Source organism: Nannobrachium achirus (genome assembly GCF_963921795.1).
Source record: "Nannobrachium achirus genome assembly, chromosome: 15".
NCBI lineage: Eukaryota > Metazoa > Chordata > Actinopteri > Myctophiformes > Myctophidae > Nannobrachium > Nannobrachium achirus.
The window spans coordinates 30,279,573-30,299,881 of record NC_137822.1 but is presented as its reverse complement, the minus strand read 5'-3'; the positions used below and the strand labels follow the sequence as shown (position 1 = coordinate 30,299,881).

General features: G+C 44.6%; 1 protein-coding gene across 1 annotated transcript in view; it reads right to left on the bottom strand.

Annotated features, from left to right (window-relative positions):
* musk (muscle, skeletal, receptor tyrosine kinase) overlaps window positions 1-20,097 on the bottom strand; it is a gene marked incomplete at both ends in the record, with an annotated part of 55,296 nt that extends 35,199 nt beyond the window's left edge. Inside the window, 8 exons of the mRNA XM_080743540.1 lie at window positions 7,845-7,851; window positions 8,939-9,098; window positions 16,066-16,190; window positions 17,179-17,320; window positions 17,906-18,033; window positions 18,483-18,634; window positions 19,133-19,341; window positions 20,050-20,097. Of these exons, the coding sequence (XP_080599666.1) occupies window positions 7,845-7,851; window positions 8,939-9,098; window positions 16,066-16,190; window positions 17,179-17,320; window positions 17,906-18,033; window positions 18,483-18,634; window positions 19,133-19,341; window positions 20,050-20,097 (971 nt within the window). The remainder of the gene's footprint in view (window positions 1-7,844; window positions 7,852-8,938; window positions 9,099-16,065; window positions 16,191-17,178; window positions 17,321-17,905; window positions 18,034-18,482; window positions 18,635-19,132; window positions 19,342-20,049) is intronic.
* Between the last annotated feature and the right edge of the window lie 212 nt (window positions 20,098-20,309).

Genomic DNA, 20,309 nt, shown 5'->3' with positions numbered 1-20,309 from the left:
TTGGGTCTCATAGGAGAGCTGTGGGTGGGTCAAATCCTTCTACCGGTGACATCATCAATGGGAAATGCAAGCTAATAGAAACTGCAGGCTTTCTATTCCTGAAAAAGTTGCAATGTTAAAGTGGAAGCCATTGTTCTCGTGATAATAAAAATCCTTTTTATTTTTCAAAAATATTATTATTATTTTTTTGTCAAACGATGATGTCACCGGTAGAAGGATTTGACAGCTCTCCTATGAGACCCAGACTGAATAGAAAAAAAAGTGTGCTATTTTATTATGAACATTAGTGAGGACCTATGAAGACAGGTTGAAAAGTGGTGAACTACTCCTTTAAGTACAGTTTTGAGGTATATTTGACTGTACTGGAGTATTTTCAGTACTTTTACTCCTACTCCACTACATCTCAGAGTCAAATATTATAATTTTACTCCACTACAATTATTTGAAAGTTTTAGCCCTATATACTGTAGGCCTACTTAGAAGCTCACAATGGGCCGTGATGCAATGCATTGTAGATCTGCTATTTTTTTAATACATTTTATACATTTGAAAGCATTATGAGTACTTTCTACTTTTAGTAGCCTAGGGTACTTTATATACATTTTTATACCAATACTTTTGTACTTTTACTGAAGTCATTTTTTAAATTCCAGACTTAGCTACGTACGGTCACACCGCAAAGTAGCTCTGGTCCATCGCTTTCACCTCCCGCATTGCTCCCGGTGAAGCTCTGACAGACCCGTCGGGAAACGCATGGACTCGAGATTGTCGGCCCCGCCGAGCGCTCAATACTAGTGAAAATAAACAAAACCGTTTCACTACTCACCAAACCAAAGGTAGTTTTGCGTTGTTGAAAGTCTATTCTCCGCGGTGGTAAACCTCTCAGCACCCCACCTACTCTGTAAAATACATTATTTTTGTCATGAAATAAAACGCACACACCTCAGGCCACCTAGCGGCCACCGCAGATACAATGGTTCACAACCCGTAAATAAGCGGCGGTCGAGTTGGATGCACTTTATTTCATGCCAAAAATAATGTATTTTACAGAGTAGGTGGGGTGCTGAGGGGTTCACCACCGCGGAGAATAGACTTTCAACAGCACAAAACGACCTTTGGTTTGGTGAGTAGTGAAACGGTTTTGTTTATTTTCACTAGTATTGAGCGCTCGGGGCGGGTGGGGCTCTTAGCCATGGTAGGCAACCCACCTAGGAGAAGGTCACTCTGAGGTAAAAACCAGGACTGTGAGAATTTGCGACCCCACAGCCCTTAAACTAGCATTGAAAAGCCAACCATGAAGAACAAAGTCATTTCAAATCCTATACTTCCAGCGGCGGGAGTCCGCAGGAGCACCGCGGCGGATGGTGGTGCTGGTCCCCCTTCCGGAGGGCATCATGACGACAGGACCTCAAACCCACGGGAACGAGGGAGGGTTCTGTCTGACCACAGCATCCCGTCCAATGCACTCATGCGTTGTCGGAGACCATTTGTAATGGGGACCTTCAACGCATGCACAGTGAGAGAAGAAGCTAGACTGGTGGAATTGGCACATTGTGCTGAAGAACAGGGGGTAGAGATCCTGGGAGTCCAGGAACACAGAAGAGTCCACACTAACACTAACGACCAGATAGTTTACTGCCAAGTGGAGAAACGCACGTTCATCACTGCATCTGCGTGGCGAAACAAGGCCCAGGCTGCAACAGGAGGCGTAGGACTAATGCTAGGCTCTCTAGCGCGCAAGGCCCTCCGACGGGTTCACAAGCACACCGAAAGGATCCTCATGGCTGAGTTCGCAGGTAACCCAGTGACAACAGTCATAGTGGTGTACTCGCCCACTAACACGGCAACACCTGAGGATGTTGAGGAGTTCTATGAGGACCTCACAACAGCAGTCCGAGGTGTCCCAGCGCACAACTTCCTGGCAATCCTTGGCGACTTCAACGCCAGGATCGGACAGGAGGATGCACCATTCCCATACCATGAGTCTACCAACCGCAACGGCGCATACCTCACAGCCCTTCTCATGGAACACCAGCTCCTGGCAGCGAACACCATGTTCAGGAAGAGAACAGGGAAGAGATGGACCTTCCGAGACCGAGCCTCAAGGCCTGGGGAGCTACCTAGGCTATATCAGTTGGACTATATCCTAGTGAGGCAAAAGTGGAGGAATTCCATCCTGAACGCTGAGCCATACAGCACGTTCAGCTCTGTAGGCTCTGATCACCGTGTGGTCTCCATGAGGGTGCGACTGAGCCTCAGGGTCCCCAAGCCAAGCCCCAAGATTCGGCATGACTGGAAGGCACTCACGACCAATCCGGGCCTCCAAACCAGGTACTCGGAGGAAGTCAGGAAGCGCTTTCGGCAGCTGGATAGGGGAGAGGAGCCCAGCCGTGAATATGGGAGATTCATCACAGCGAATGAGGAGGCGACCAGACTGTGCGTACCAGTGCTGAACAGAGTAAGAGCACCACCACGGTCCAGACACCCGAAGGTTGTAGCAGCACGAGGCAGGATGGAGGAAGCACGACTCAACTTTGAGCGTGAACCAACAGAGGAGGGTCGCGAGACACTGAACGAGGCCAAACAGTCTCTCTTCAGCACCTACGACGCCATCAAAGGGGAAGAAGTGATGGAAAGTGTGCGAAGAGTGCAGGCAGCGCAAGGTGAAAGGCAATACGGGGAGGCCTGGAAGGTAATAAATGAGATGACAGGGCGGAAGAGGGCCAAGGAGGGCCAGGTGGAGGGACACAGTCCAGAGGAGAGGGTGGCAACATGGTTCGACCACTTCCAGAGGCTCCTGGGAACATCAGTGGAAGAGGGAGAGGAGGAAAATATACCGACAGTCCTCCAGGGCCTGAACATCGACGATGGACCCTTCACAATCAGCGAGCTCGCCAGGGCAAAATCCACCCTAAGAGAGGGAAAGAGTGCTGGGCCGGATGGCATACCCCCAGAGGTCTTGAAGAACTGCGACCTAGACAACCTCATCCTAGACTTTTGCAACAATGCTCTACAGCACAACAAGCAACCTGAAATATGGTCTCTGTCTAATATCATCCCGGTGCCTAAAGCTGGAGACCTCTCAAAGCCAGACAACTACAGAGGCATCAGCCTGACATGTATCACTGCTAAGGTCTTCAACCGAATGATACTGAACAGGATACGGCATGCCATCGACCCTCACCTGAGAGAGAACCAAAATGGTTTTCGAGAGGAGAGAACAACCGTAGCACAGATCCTGGCATTAAGGAGATTAATAGAGGAGGTGAAAAAGAACAACCTAGCAGCTGTACTGTGCTTCATTGACTTCAAAAAGGCTTTTGATTCTATCCACAGAAGCAAGATGGTGAAGATCCTTGAGGCCTACAATGTCCCTCCCAACATTCTCCGGGCTATCGAGACCATGTACGCAAAAACAAGGGCCAAAGTGGTGACCCCAGATGGCAGCAGTGAGGTGTTTGACATCCGAGCTGGGGTAATGCAAGGAGACACCCTAGCCCCCTACCTCTTCAACATAGTTCTAGATTATGCGCTCAGGAAAGCCATAGGGGGACGGGAACAAGAGCTTGGCTTCACGCTAACACCAAGGAGGTCAAGACGGCATCCCGCAGTAGTTCTGACAGACCTGGACTATGCGGACGACATCAGCCTGCTCTCCGACAGCATGGAACAAGCACAAGAACTCCTGAACAGGGTGGAGATAGAGTGTGCCAAAGTTGGTCTCAGGCTAAACGCTAAGAAAACTGAGGTTATCACCTATAACCTACCTGATCACTCACCTCTGACAACAACAGAAGGAGCTGTGTTGAAGGAAGTCAAGGACTTCAAGTACCTGGGCGCATGGGTCGACTCAACTGAGAAAGACCTTAAAGTAAGGAAGGCACTCGCTTGGAGGGCCCTGAACGGCATGAACAGTGTATGGAACTCTAACCTCCCCCGCCAAATCAAACTTAGCTTCTTCTTTGCAACGGTGGAGTCTGTTCTCCTCTATGGCAGTGAATGCTGGACCCTGAAGCCAACCCTGCAGAAGTCTCTAGACGGGTGCTACACTAGAATGTTGCGTGCAGTACTCAACGTCAACAGGAGTGCACATGTTTCAAACGAGAGCCTGTATGAGGGAATACCAAAGGTAAGCGAGAAAATTGCCACCAGAAGAATGAGACTAGCAGGACACTGCCAAAGACACCAGGAGCTTCCAGCCAGCAAATTGGTACTGTGGGAGCCAACACACGGGCACCGGCCGCGAGGACGTCCCACAAAAACATACGTGGACATACTCAAGGAAGACGTAGGGACACAGAACACCAATGAGCTGGCCAGATGTATGGAGAACCGAGATGACTGGAAACAACGATGGAGGGCTCGTCTGAGGACGACCTAGATAGCGCTCGGCGGGGCCGATAATCTCGAGTCCATGCGTTTCCCGACGGGTCTGTCAGAGCTTCACCGGGAGCAATGCGGGAGGTGAAAGCGATGGGCCAGAGCTAACCGCAAAGCAGCAAACCAATCCATTAATTACTCAAGTCAATTCTGAATTCCAGACTTTTACTTGTAACAGATTATTTCCACATTACAGTATTGATACTTTTACTTTAAAAAAATGGGAGTATCCTACTTTTTCCACCACTGACGTCATGGTCATGCGAAATCGCTGGAAATCGATGGAGATTACTCCTGACATGGTGCAAATAACAAATATGTGTGGAGATGGTTTTCATTTAAAAAGCTACATTTTTCAATGAACATCTCTGTGTATGTAGCCTAGCCTTATTCCAACACCCACTCTGTCTTCCCCCCCCCTCCCCCCCTCTCTTCCACCTCTTTCTTTCTTTCTCCTTTTCTTCCAGTAGTTAGTGTATATGATACTGTAGTACAGATGTGGACATTCGGTTGCTTTGCAGTTGAACAGAGTTCAAGCCCAACTATAACACCATATGGCTGACAGAGAGACAGCGCAGCCTGCCTCCCTGTGTTGGCACAGTGACAGGTTTATTGACCGAGCCAAAAGGCTCCTTGTCTTGAGAAACCCCCGGGGGATGTAGCAGTGCTTAGTTCCCTCAGAAAGAGAGAGCACACACAAATGTTTTGTCACCTTCATGTAGTGACAGCATCTGCTGTGTGACGATTGGGGAGACACAGTGACCTCTAGTGGCCAACACTGGCATCAGTTTGGCCTCCTGGAACAACCTGTTGAGGTTACTGGCTGTTGTGTGGGTATTAGAGGTCTTCGGACCTGCCCGAGATCCGAAATTACCCGCGATCCGAACCGAACCGAGCCGGGTAACGGGGCCGTTTTCGAGCTTTTACCGCGGGGCGGGCCGGGGCCGGGGCCGTCTGCCCCGGTTCCCCGGGTATCTCCTGTTACCCGAGTGGAGCCGACTCAGCCGAGACAGGCCGAGATTGAAGTGAAAGTGAACGCAACAACTGCACCAAATAGATAACGCCACACGATGGCACTAAAGATGCAGCATGTAATCTGTTGCATTGGTTGTGAGAACTGAGAAGTAGAACTCACTCAGTCACAACAACACTGACTGTATCAGTTGGATTGTTATTATTATCAAAGATATTAACGTAACGTTTTGGTTAACGGTTTACAATGGAGTTGTCATTGCGTGTTGTCATGCTCTGCAGAGCAAAATGGACACTCAAAGCAGAAAGATATAATGAACAACACATGCGACAGAAAACGATAGCATTAGCATTGGCTAGCTAAAGAAGAAGGAATAAAAACATGGATTTATTTGTATTTACAAACTGTCCGCATTGACTTACTGGTCTGGGAAAAGATCATCTTTTGGCGAGAGCGAGAGGCACAGCGCCGCTGACAGCAACAGCAGCACCGTGGCGACGTTAGGTAAGAAATATGTCTGATACAACTCTTAATATAATAACGTTGGCATTCTTTCATTTCGGGGCGACAGGTTCGGGTCTCGGATCTCTCGTTCTGCTCGGGTATCGGATCCAATTTTTCTAATAACAGGCGGGGCCGTTCGGATCGGATCCATCACGTCTCGGGGCTGATCGGGTAACGGTTCTCAAATTCCAAATGATAGACGGGGCCATATGGGTCCGGGTCCATTTCCCCCGGGTCCTTTTGGGTTCGGGTAGTTCAAATTGGACCCGTGAAGACCTCTAGTGGGTATTGCTGTTACCAAAATATTGTGAATATAGCTGAAAGCACTGTAGATCTGCTATTTTCACTAATTCTGTGCGGCAGTCTTGCAGGGCTTTACTTTACGAAAAGATGTACAAATTTGAAACTTGGAGATAAGGTTTCTGCCCGACACGGCCCACAGTGACTCTCTGTCCTGCCCTTTCTGAAATCCCCTTAAAATAATAGCAGAGTCACCAGATAACATATAAGAGGTTTCGGGAAGCTCATTTGATGTGTCTGTAAAAGTCATATCACAGAGTTGATGTGATATGGTGTTATCTGTTATAGTGATTTCACTGTACTCCCACCTATACTCACTGGGTTTGCAGGCTGTCCTACTGTTTGTCAGCGAGTGCACTGTAACCATGGCTTGGTCTCAACACTTCTCCAGATGTATGTGATAGATTTCCAGAGAAAACAAACAATGAATGTGTTTATTTTCCCTGTATCCAAGCAGGGCACTGGCTAAAGCTATTACATCCATTTGGAATTATACAGTATGGATGTGCAATGTCAGAACCCATTGCTAAAACAAACATATCATAAACCATTATGTTAAAGCAGCGGTTTTCAAAGTTTTTCATATCAAGGTCTGTTATTTATTCTGCATTTGAGCCATTGACCACCATTTGATGAGATTCAGCCTCTCAGACCCAAATATGTATAGAAGTGGTACCATAGGACTAATAACAGGTCAATCAAAATAACAATTCTTCTACATTCTGTAATTGTGTAGACAATTTAACTCTTTCTTGAGCAGAGTGGAGTTAGAGTAGGTTATCACCTATAACTTCCCGGAACATCCACCTCTGACAACAAAAGGAGGCACTGTGTTGAAGGAAGTCAAGGACTTCAAGTACCTGGGTGCATGGGTCAACTCAACCGAGCAAGATCTTAAAGGGAGGAAGGCACTTGCATGGAGGGCCCTGAACGGCATGACCAGTGTATGGAACTCTAACCTTCCCTGTCAAATCAAACTCAGCTTCTTCTTTGCAACGGTGGAGTCTGTTCTCCATGGCAGTGAATGCTGGACCCTGAAGCCAACCCGGAAGTCTATAGACGGGTGCTACACTAGAATGTTGCGTGCTGTACTTAACATCAGCAAGAGATGTTACCAACAAGATGTATGAGGGAATACCAAGGGTGAGGGAGAAATTTGCAGCCAGGAGAATGAGACTCGCGGGACATTGCCAAAGGCATCAGGAGCTGCCAGACAGCAAATTGGTGCTGTGGGAGCCAACACATGGGCACCGGTCATCACAATGCATCGTGATGTGGAACTTTGTGAGCTTATAGATCAGTACTTTCTTGTAGCTCTTGTGACACAGTTGGATGGGCTGAACAAGACAGTATACTGTATACCGGCCTCTGTAATTCATCCCAAATGAGGCCAGTAGACAAAAATATGCCCAGATTACTTTGTTACCACGGAGGATTGCTTTAGTACGGAATCACGAGGATCAATAACTTTAGGAAAATGTACGGTCATGATCATGCCCTTTCATCACAACTACATTCAGATGAAAAAAGTGGTGCACTTTTGAGCACGAGAAGAGAAGAAGAGAAGAGAAGAGAAGAGAAGAGAAGAGAAGAGAAGAGAAGAGAAGAGAAGAGAGAACATTAAAATGCCACACAAATAAATAAATAACCAGCAGAGAGAAGTGAAGTAACAGAACAGTTATCTTACCTCCACTCTATGGGGAAGGGGCAACATCCAGAGGTGTCCGGTTGAAGGAGAAGAAAGAAGAGGACAAGCCAGAGGGAGAGAGACACATAGGTAGAGGTCAGTCCAGGTAGAGAGAGAACACCATCCATGCTGCCGCTCTCATTGAAGCATAGCTGGGACTGAGAGATAGGCTATCTAGGTGGATAGATTGTGTGTGACTGTGCGTGACTGTGCGTGACTGTGTGTGTGTGTGTGTGTGTGTGTGTGTGTGTGTGTGTGTGTGTGTGTGTGTGTGTGTGTGTGCGTGCGCGTGTGTGTGTGCGTGTGTGTGTGTGTGCGTGTGTGTGTGCGTGTGTGTGTGTGTGTGTGTGTGTGTGTGTGTGTGGGTGGGTGGTTGAGTGGGTGGGTGGGTGGTGCACCAAACACATATGGTGCCATAACCAACAGGTGAGGAGGCCACACACAGAACACTGTAGCTAGCGTTTAGCAGCTAACAAAACACAACATGACCTTTAACCTCTAGTTCATAAAGGACGTTTCCAATTAATTCTTTAGTGCTGCAGAGACTGGAGACCATAGCTTCCTGACACACTTCAGCAATGATCCAGTATTCATGTGTTCTTAAAGGACAAAACTTGTGTCACTACAGTATGTCTATTTGGCCATTTATCATAGTTTGGATAATGTATTTGGTGATAGCTTGTAGGCTATGTTTATATGGCCCTATAAAAGTAGAACATGGGGAACGTACAAATAATGTGCAAAGCAAGGGATTGTATTTGTTCAGCAGTGCCAACAAAAGCAAAAACAAATCGCACTAAGCAAAAAACAAAAAACAAAGGTATGCTTGATATTGCAGCTATCAAGGCAGTGTGGAAAATTCACTGGCATTCATGTTGAAAAGCCTGAATTAAATGAATGTCAAACTTGAAAGTTGCTATAGGCATAGGAAATTCAGCCTTGTAAAATTACAGTATTAGGCTACAGTAAGACAAACGCTTGGCTTCTTTGTACTGCATAAACTCCAGTGTCTCTTCAGCCGTGAATTTGACCAACCCAACCATCCACCATGTTTCCTCAGCCAGGCCAAATAAAGCCTGGGTAAATATCTTTACCTGTGACGGTGACACGGGCGGTGGCTTTGACCGTGTTGGCTCCAGCATTGTGTCTGTTTGAGGCCAGACAAGTGTAGAGGGCTGGCTTATTCACGTTCACTTTGAGGACAGATAGAATCACCTCTCCAACTAAGGTCTCCTCAACCGATGAGCCTGAGATCTACAGTAGATAGACAGAAATCAGGAGAAATAGAGAGAGAAACGTTATCGGAGTTGGATGGATCAGGATTAGATTTACCCATACAACATACAAAGTATGAATGCTTGGAACCAATACCCTTACAAGACCAGTTTTCCATATACCCTTTTCTGAGCACTAACACTACTATGTTACTGTATAGGCTATTAATAGTTTCCTCCTGTTCAGTCAGTCAGAAAACAATGAATAATGAATTGGAATACAAGTGTAAAATACAATGAATATGAATAAAGAAGAACACATTTTCAAGTGTTTAGTACTTGGTTTATTGTTGTACATTTACATTAACACATTAGTCCAAGTACAAATGTACACATTCTATTATTCATTGCTTTCCACTGGCAGGAGCTTGATGCCTTGAGGGCAGTTTAAAATCATATCTTTAACATTATTTTGGATACTGTATTAACTACTTGAACCCTATATACTTTGTTGACCTGTTTCCCCCATGGATCTGGTGGCCTCCTTTCCCCTTACATCAAAACTCTTTGCTGAACGTAGCCTGAAAGTAGCCTTCACATGGTTAATTGGCTGGGCCAGCAGGAGTCTGCAGTTCTTTCCTAACATCCATCCAATTTAAATTGTTTGCCCATTACATGAACAGCAGAGGTTTCACTAAAAGTGACGTAATGCTACCATAGATGCAAAGTTAACATATTTTGCTGTAGATACTACTAGATAGTATGGTACTTCTTCATATGAGCAAACTATGCAAAATACCTGTCCTTAAATGTCGAAGACTCCATTTCATAAATAAACAAACCATGTGTGATTTTCCACTGTCTTCTCCAAAAATGTCATGAGTACAATGAAGTCATCAATTCGTGTACCAAACCATGCCAAATGTGAGAAAAGAAAATACTATGGCACTCAAAATAGATTCCTACTGAGACAAAAACATGGAATATTATAATCTGTATTATTAATGTAGAATTTGTTCTATACTTTGTTATTATAGAATATATTCATACATTTTGGGCAAATATTATTTATGAAATCTATTTTGTATGTGGTGTGTGTAACTGTGTATGTACAGTATGTATACATGTGTTAACTGGGGTGCTCATAGCAATGTCTATATTTGAAGGTGTGACCGTGTGTGTGTGTGTGTGTGTGTGTGTGTGCGTGCGTGCGTGCGTGCGTGCGTGCGTGCGTGCGTGCGTGCGTGCGACGCTGCCTGTTTTTAGAACGAGCCTCGTCCGGGACGGCAGATAAATTAATGACCTTAACAAGCTGCTAGGTAGCAAGCTCCACACACACACACACACACACACACACACACACACACACACACACACACACACACACACACACACACACAAACACACACACACACACACACACACACGGTTACAGATGGTGTCTGTGTATTTACAGGCTGTAATCACGTTGTAGCACTCAAAGGTTATTAGATGCTTAGACAATTATAGACCACCACAGAATCTACCCTTGGTGGCACCTATAAAACTGTCACGATAAAACTTGAAACATGCTGAGTTTCTAGGCTTTGCACGGCAAACAAGTTGCTTGATCTGGTATCGAGTGTGGAAATTGTACCCCGTTGAAGGTGTTACTTGAAACAAGTAAAAGTAAAAGTCTGCAGTTAAACTTTTGGTAAGTGTTGGTATCAAAATATATTTCAAGTACCAAAAGTAGTAGTTATTATGCAGAATGTCACATTTCACAAGTTTTAAAATGTATACAAATATCTTTTTATTTAATGATATATATTTTTTTTTCTTCTAGAAAATGGGATTTTTACTTGAGTCGTAGCCCATAAAAAATGGGCCACCCATTGTTTGGGAAAGCAACTAAAAGTCCAAAGGCTGCAGAACAGAGCACACACTAAGAGGAACGCAACAAATGTCCAGGTGACTCCATGCCTAAAGTGGCCAGAAGGGCAGAGGGGCAGGCAATGACACAGATCTTGACATATAGGGGGGGATTGAACCTGGGAGCCTTATGTCATAGCAGGACAGTAACTCAAACCGGCCAAGTCGCCCCTGCACTCCACAGCATAATAATCATCACCATCCCAAAGCTTTGACTTTCTGGAAAGTTAGAGTTGTATTGTACTGTGTCTGTGCCCCATGCCAAACTTCTATTGTTCTCTACTTTGTGCAGATTGTTGGGATTAGCAATAATAAAACACACAGCCTTTGCTGGGATTACCGCCACCTCTCTCTCTCTCTCTCTATCTCTTGTAGAATGCTCTTGGTAAGCCGCCACACTATGAGCCTACTGCCAATAGCATATTCCCTGATTATCCTTTGGCTTGGCTGAAAGACACCACATCAGTATGGTAGGCGTCACTGAGTCACGGCATGGCAGGATGCTGTCTGACCCTGAGGAATAAAATACAGTACTAATTAACCTGCGCCCTCGTAACTATTAACTCCAACATGTGCTGTATTGTTTTTGTCCAATTCCAAATTTGCACTGCTACAGTATGTTTGCTATGGCATGTTGCTGAAACACAGCGAGCCAGAGTGCGACAGGTCACCAGCTGAAGGGTGCATTCTTAGAACATCCAGCAAAGAACTGCAACATGACGCACTGCGAAAGAAACTTTCACGCCACCAGTGGCTTGGCATATAAATTATAACGTAGAATTTCACAATGCATTTTTGCTGACAATGGTTCCAGATAGTTACAGATAAACAAATAACAACATCAAATACACAGATTTAGATCACTAACACCAGTGTTTTTCTTTCTTTCTTTTTTTTTGAGCGGTGGTCACACCGTCTCCATAGCGTGGCCGTGTGTGTATCCGTGCGTGTCTGTCTGTCTGTCTGTCTGTCTGTCTGTAGCCTGAAGTACCTTTTTTGACCACACATGTTAAGGGAGGGGCGCTGTTGTTCAGGCCACTGAGGCCAGGCACACACACACATTCACATTCACACTCACATTCACGCCCGCACAGGCGCACACACACACACACACACACACACACACACACACACACACACACACACACACACACACACACACACACACACACACAGACACACACACACGCAGCCTCCACCGCTCAGTTCACACAAGTGTGATTTTTTTTTTTTTACGGACCCCCATAACAAACACACAGAGTTAAAATAGATCTGTGAGTGTGAGGGTCCATTTGGAACCACCTCAAAGAACCCTGAGGGTCCCTGGACCCCACTCTGGGAACTGCTGACTTACACCACGCTTAACTCATGTCCTCAAACTACTCCTTGTGCGAAGCAAATTACTAGACTTATATAGCATATGATGCACTTGACACTATGAATCAATTTCAGACATATTGTACATTCATAGTTCCATGCATAACTCTAACTAATATAACATAGGCTTAATTAATCGCCTTTTTTATTTCCAGACCAAGTGACAATAATGATGTTTATAAGCGTAATGTAATACACATAACATGGCAGACTTGTGCGTGCGTGCGTGCATGTGTGTGTTAGTAATTCCCTCTACAGCTCCAGTAATTATTCTAGTTTAACCATAGCATTAACGGTTCACACTTTCTATTATAGTTTAGAATCTAATCAGTGGATCATTTGACCATTCTACATTTACTCATGTCACTCTAACCAGGGACGTGCTGGCCATTGGGAAAAGCGGGACAACTCCCGAACGGCCGGTTCATTCCCGGCCGGTCCAGGCCGGCCATTAGGCAAAAATGTTAAATAAAATGTCGGCCTTCGTTCCATTTTGGGGGCTGTGCAGCCAACAAAGTAAATCGTCACTGTCGGGCAGAAACCTCGTATCTCCAAATTTCAAATGTATAATTTCTTTCGCAAAGCAAAGCCCTGCTTCATCATACAAGGCCGTTGCACAAAAGTAGTGAAAACAGCAGATCTACAAGCACACAACGCCTCGCACTAGTTTAAATCATTTTTAAATGATAAATACAAAACAAACGGTTTTGGACATATAAGGTTTCCACCCGACAACGACGAAATATATATATATAAAAAAAAGAACGAGGGCCTCTCCAACTCTTTTTCCCGGGCTGATTCAGGGGCCCAGCACGTCCCTGACTCTAACTCATGATGATCCTGCACCTCATTACACTGTGTCCTGTTTAGCTATTCAGCTGTTTGCGGCCTTTGGGAAAGCACAGTGTTGACAGTTATGTATTGTGTCTAGACGTTTGACCCTTTGTTTATTGAACTTTTGCAAAGGCATACATTGCAACATCGCAGAGCATATAAAAGGTGTAAATTCCTCCTTTTAATATATTGTAAAAAGTGACAAGTGACACAAAGGTTATACATATTTCTGATTCTTGCACCTAACCACATTTTCTAAATTAGTTCAAATAATAAGAAATGTCATAATGACATTCCCAAAATTGGGAAGAAAATGGAAAAACACGTTCACATCCAGTTACGTACATCCTATAGCGGGGGTGTCCAAACTGATTTCAAGGGGGCCACATTAGAAAATATTAAAACACCCAAAGGCCGACTATCTCCTGACATAATGTACTTTACTTATTTCACATTACCAAATGTAACCAGACGTGCAAGGTAAAAAATACAAATAGCCTTTCTTTGACCCCTTCAGAATGAGACAACAGGGAACAAGGAATCCTGACAAATTATCCACCTGTTTCCGCGAGAATGTACTGTAGCATTATCTGTGGGACACTTCCGGAGGACAGCTGACATACAAGCTCACGTCGCGGACGCAGATGCAACCGCTGTGAGCTTGTAGATCACACTCGGCTGCGGCGCCGGAAGCTGCCGCACACCCTCTGCGCAATGCAAGATGGGACGTTGGAAAGTTGTGGGTACTCTGGGAAAATATTCTTGTTTGACTGCTAGCGGGCCGTTTATAGTACAATTTATGAATGAAGCCGCGGGCCGTATAACATTTGTCCTCAGGCCGCATTTGCCCCCCGGGCCGCACTTTGGACACTCCTGTCCTATAGGATAAGAGCTTATCCAAGTTATTGTGAACAGGATGTGGTGTTTATATTACAGTTACCAACACATACTGTAAATGGGAAGTTTAAAGGGATATTGGTTGCAGGGACTGTGCAGTTACCCAGATGGGCTGAATAGTTTTTATGCCTGTTTTGATGTCATTAACACCAAGCTCCCCGGAAGGAGCCCCCAATGCCAATATGACCCCGACTGCCCCATTTGAGCCTGGACAAAGGAGCCCTTCAGGGCCGGGTCCTGAGCCCCCTCACCATACACCCACGACTTTGTGGCCACACACAGCTCCAAGTTGATGATTAAGTTCGCCGATGACACAGTGAAGTGAAGTTATAGGCGTGGGGCCCAATACCCTATGGGTCTCTAACAGAAGCACCACTGAGAGCCTCCTGATGAATCACTGTCTGGTGTAGTATGGAAAATGCTCTGTCCCCAGCCGCAAAGCGCTGAAGAAGGTCATGCAGACAGACATCAAAGGGGGCTTGAGCCACTGCCCTTTTACCAGTCTGTAAAAAGTGCCCTCTCCTGAACTTGAAGGCAGCATCTTATGTTGAAAGAATTGCCCTCTCTGTGTAGAAATCCATGCCGTGGTGAAATATCGATATTTCAACGTCCCATTAGTCCGACTAAGGGTTAGGGTTAGGTTTTGGCACAGTTTTACTGAGGTTAGGGTAAGGGTAAGGGTTAGGGTTAGGCATTGTAGCATTCACCAGGTAAACATTCACCAGGTTAGCATTCACCAGCGTCGGCACTCTGTAGGTTAGCATTTCACCAGGTTAGCATTCACCAGCGTCAGACTAAGTTGACATGTAACTATCGAACGTCGTAATAACGCTACGCTGCACCATGCCATATGCCACATCTCCAGTATTGGCTTGATTATGCTTAGTTCCGTGTGCTATCACGCACCGAAAATAGCCGGCATCAGCTATTTTCGATATTTTTCCACCAAAAGTGCCCATTTAGGAATTTCAGCCCCATGCAGGCTCTTTAACATTCTCTGCATGTCCATGGCCTGCAGACAGCCCAGAGCCCAGAGCATCAGTGGATGTGAGCTGAGCATCCTTCCATCCAGGATAACACCATACAATGGACGGCGTGTGGGTGAAACCATGGGATTACCAGTCACCCCAACCATGGACTGTTCAAATAATGTGGAAAAGCAGTAAGCGCAGCCTCAAGGCCTGGACCAGCGGGCTCCTGCACAGCTTTTCCCACCTGGCAACCAGGATTATGAACAATGGACACTAAAGACCTGTTGCCTGTCTGTCTGTCTGTCTGTCTGTCTGTCTGTCTGTCTACACGCACGCACGCACGCACGCACGCACGCACGCACGCACGCACGCACAAACACACACACACACACACACACACACACACACACACACACACACACACACACACACACACACACACACACACACACACACTTTCCATGATTCTCTTCATCTTTCTATGCCTTGTGGGGACATCATGGTCTTCACAATTAACAGAAGTAGGGGGTCCTCCAAATCTTTGTGTGATAGAAACCCTTTTTCTCCTTTTTTATATTAACCACTTGCCAAAAATAGCAGATCTACAAGCTCACAACGCCTCGCATTGCGAGGCGTTGTGAGCTTGTAGATCTGCTATTTTCGGCAAAGAGGGGGGAAAGAGCAGACTAGTACAGAGTGAAAGGTCAAATGTATTAAGTATTGATTGATTTCAAGTGGTTACATCTCTGAAAACACAAATTGACATGAATCCAAAATACACTGATGATTGTGCTGTCAAACAATGAAACTATAAGGAATCTATGAAAAGCTTGTGGGGGTACCTGCTTCATCTCTCTCTCTCAACTAAGGGGTCCTTGGCCTGAAAACGTTGAAGACCCCTACTATAAACAGCGGAACTTTACATTGCCCATTGTGCAGATTGTTATGTATTGTATATTTTATAGTTTCTTAACTGCTGTTTCTATTGTTTCTATTTCCCTGGTTCTGTGCACTTACAGTGTTGCCATTCTCCAGCCAGGTGATGGTCGGCACAGGGTTTCCCGTGGCATTGCACTCTAGAGAGACCTGACTGCCAAAAGCCACCCTCTTCTCCTTAGGAACCCGCAAGATGCGCGCTGGGGCTGGAGACATGAACAAGATTATAGGTATAGAGATCAGTGAGACATACCGGTACACCACAGAGAGACAGATGTACTGTATGTAGACAGAGCCACATATAGGCATAAAACAGCATTCAAAGAGAAACAATAGTTGAAGTTGAACTTTGAACGAATTTTCTAGCAAAAAAAAAAAGTGGAACTAGTAGGATGTCATAAATATAAATTGAGGACAACTTTAGTGTGCTCGTTAAAGCGAGTCCACAATAAAGGTCAAAGTGCAATTGTAGTTTTACTTTTACTTTTGGTACTCGGTCAAGTTGCATACTCTCTGAACTTGAATTTGTCAGATCTATTCCATTGTCCATTTATCTTTCTTCTGTTCAGCCCCCAACATGTGGAATATATTAGGGGTCCCAGACCCCAGGGCTTTCTAAACCCCTCTGAACGGAGCTTATGGGTTTCCCAGACAACAATTCATTCCCTGAATGTATACTAAAATGTTACCAAGACGTCCCACTGTAGCGGCCCCCTGAATACCTATGCGCACCCGATTGAATCCTAAACCATGTAGGTTAGCTTCATTTGGAGCAACTGTTCAAATATTCAAAATCAGTGGTTCTCAACCAGTGGTCCGGGGACCACCAGCGGTTCTTGATGGGGTTCCAGATGGTCCCCAGCTAAGGGATTGAAGAGTTGGTAACCAAATTTACACTCTCAAGATTTAAGTTATTGTTGCACTGCTTAATTTACAAGAGGTCTACACAATTAGAGAATGTTGAAGAATTGTTATTATGATCATCGTTTGCCTGTTCTCTCTCCTATGGTACCAACATCAATACAGCAAGGAATTGTGGACAAACTTTTATCCAACGATAACAAAATAGTCTAAGTTTTGGGTCTGAGAGGCTAAAGCTCATCAAATGGTGGTCCGTGGCTCAATTGCAGAATAAATAATGGACCTTGAGGTTGAAAACCACTGAACTAAATAAAGCACTTTTAATGTACCCACCCTGGACTTCTAGGGTGACAGGCTTGGAGAAGGCCAAACCAAAGCTGTTCCTGGCCACACAGCGATACTGTCCTGCGTCCTCCTTCTGTATGTTGTGGATCTTCAGGGCTCCGTAATCGAGAATATTCACACGGTCGCTGACCTAAGGGGAGTCATACGGTTAGCAACATTCCCCAAAGATCTAATCTGAATCTGAACGGTCAAAAAACATGAAAATAAATAACTAGTATGATATTTTTGTGTGTGTGTGCCTGTGTCTCTGTAAAAGCAATCCATTTCTTGCAAGTTTTCTCATTTTGGGGGAATTGCTAAACGTTTCTTTGCTCACAGAGGTACAATGAGTCACTCGGCACAATGTTGGCCAGCCCCACTCTGGCTAAGGAAGAGGGGATGAATTGATGTTCACTCCTTATCGATCCTCGAGGATGATACACGGAATCACCATCATAATAGCAACAGTACGAACGATTTGCTACGGGAGGATCAATGCATCACTGCATCTGTTCTTTTTAATGTGTCGTAACATTTTGAGCAGCTGCATGAAGGCAAGCCTAATGTTTAGAGAAGGGGAACTTTCACCATTTTCTCATGAGACTAATTGTCTAATGTTGTACGCCAATTGCCAATCACAAATATAGAAGCAAATTAAATGAACTAATCTGTAAATCAATTGCAGATTTCAGTTTCCCAAAGATCTTCAAGAAAGAAATAATAGGCAAGAATCTACCTTGACTAGTTCATCGTCTTTGAGCCAAGTGACGTCAGGTTTGGGGTTGCCAAGTGTAACACATGGCAAAACAGCCTTTGACTCTATCAGACGAGTCACATTAGTTGGATGACGCTTTATCTGAGGCTCTGAGGGAAGGACAGAGAGATTGAGAGTAAATAAAACAAAACTTAAAACAAAAACAAAAGCTCAGAAAAATTAATCACTTTAATAATTGTTGTATTTCACAATTCTGCTTTGGCAGAACTCATGTACTGTATGTAATGATGCCAATAAAGCTTGAAAATGAAAAATAATTTGATATTGATTTGATAGAGAGAGAGAGAGAGAGAGAGAGAGAGAGAGAGAGAGAGGTAAATAGGGAGCGAGAGGGGAAATGGATGGGGGAAGAGAAATACAGCAGACAACATTAAGGGAGAGAATAGAGAATAAAGAAAGAGAGGGAGGTACAAAAAGGCAGGGATAGATCATTATAGACAGAGATAGAGCTAATCAGACTAACATCATGTACTACGCAGCCACTAATCTCTTTCTTTATGTTGTCTGGGGTTCTTTGGGAGAACTGAAGCAGACGTACTCATCTTGAGCTGCAGAGCTCCACAGCTCTTGGCTGGCTCCCCGATGCCGTTGTTGGCCAGGCAACAGTACTCTCCGTTGTCTGATTCCCTGACGTGAGGGATGACCAGCATCTGACCCTGTTCTCTGGTGACGTACCGCGGGTCATAGTAACTGGTGGAAGGCAGAGGTGGGAAAAGTACTCACTTAGTAAAAGTATTAATACTGCAACGCAGAAATACTCTGTTAGAAGTAAAAGTCCGGAATTCAACATTCTTTGTACAAAAGTTAAAGTACAAAAGTATATAAAAATGATAGTACCAAAAGTAAACATACCCATTATGCAGAATGTCCCATTTCAAGTTTTCAAATGTATAATCTTTTGAAAATAGCAGATCTACAAGCTCGTAATGCGTTGCATTGCGTAGAAGTAAAAGTATTGGATATTGGAAATAACCCAGCCGCTCTACCGGCCACTCTACCCCTGAGCCACTGCCGCCCATCAATCAATCAATCAATCAATCAATCAATCAATCAATCAATCAATCAATCAATCAATCAATCAGTCAGTCAGTCAGTCAGTCAGTCAGTCAGTCAGTCAGTCAGTCAGCTGTGTGCATGTGATTAACATCCAATGCCATTTGTGAAAATGTCCAGATAATTCTCTCTCACGGGATTAGGATGTTGTTCCTCGTCCAGGTGATGTCAGCAGGGGGGCGGGACTCCACCTCACAGATGAAGGTGGCGTTGTGATCTAGTAAGATATCCAGTGTCTCTACCAGGGTGATGATACGAGGAGCTGAGAAGCATGAGAGAGAAAAGCTGATGAACAGCAAAAAGACACGCACATCCCAGACCTGCTTGATCAAAAAGATGAACAGCTGACAAGAATAAAAATCGGCACACCAGTATTACTGCTCAGAGCTCCCATATGCAGTGGTGGACTCACATGTGTTACTTTAACATTTTGAAAGTACTCACCCTGCGTAAAGTCACAAGTTCTTAAATGTATAAAATATCTTTTGAAAATAGCAAATCTACAAGTTCACAATGCATTGCATTGTGAGGTTGAAGATTGGCTATTTTCAAATGGCCAAAACATACAGTATATAGGCCTATAAGGGCATATACAGGGTTTAGTAATAAAACTCGATAAAGTAGGCTACAGGTAACTAGTAGCTTAAGTTGTCAAATAAATGCAGTTGGAGTAAAAGTACAATATTTGGATCCTGTAGTATTTCCAAATTCCAAAACTTTGGAAATTGGAAAAACTCCAGTACAAATACCTCAAAATTGTACTTAAGTACGGTACTTAAGTAAATGTACTTTCCACCGCTGCTGAAAAGGATGAGAGAAAAGCTGATAAACAGCAAAAAGACGCGCATATCCAGACCTCCTATAGGCTGGATACTTCATCAAAGAGATGAACAGTTGACATCTGTACACCAGTGTTACTGCTCCGTGCTCATTAATCCCATATGTAAAACAGAGCTGAGAAGGAAGTTACAAAAAGTAGTACCAGTGAGAGAACCATGGTCTTATTCTGAACCTTGAGTAAGGGACAACAACTCAGTGTCAGAGAATCTGACCCTATAGCTGCTGTCCTCCTGAGAGCTCCAGTATTCATCCGTGTACATACTGAAAAGTAAGGGTGAAAGGACACACCCTTGTGGGGAGCCTGTGTATAGCTACAGAGTTTGAGAAGCTGCTAGATAAATGCAAGGATGGACAAATGTAGGCGCAAATGTACGTAGACAGATAGCTTTAGTATCAAGAACAATGCTACATAAGTGTCACGACATAACACAAATAGTAATACTTAGTACAACTTATCAATGCAGTGCCAAAC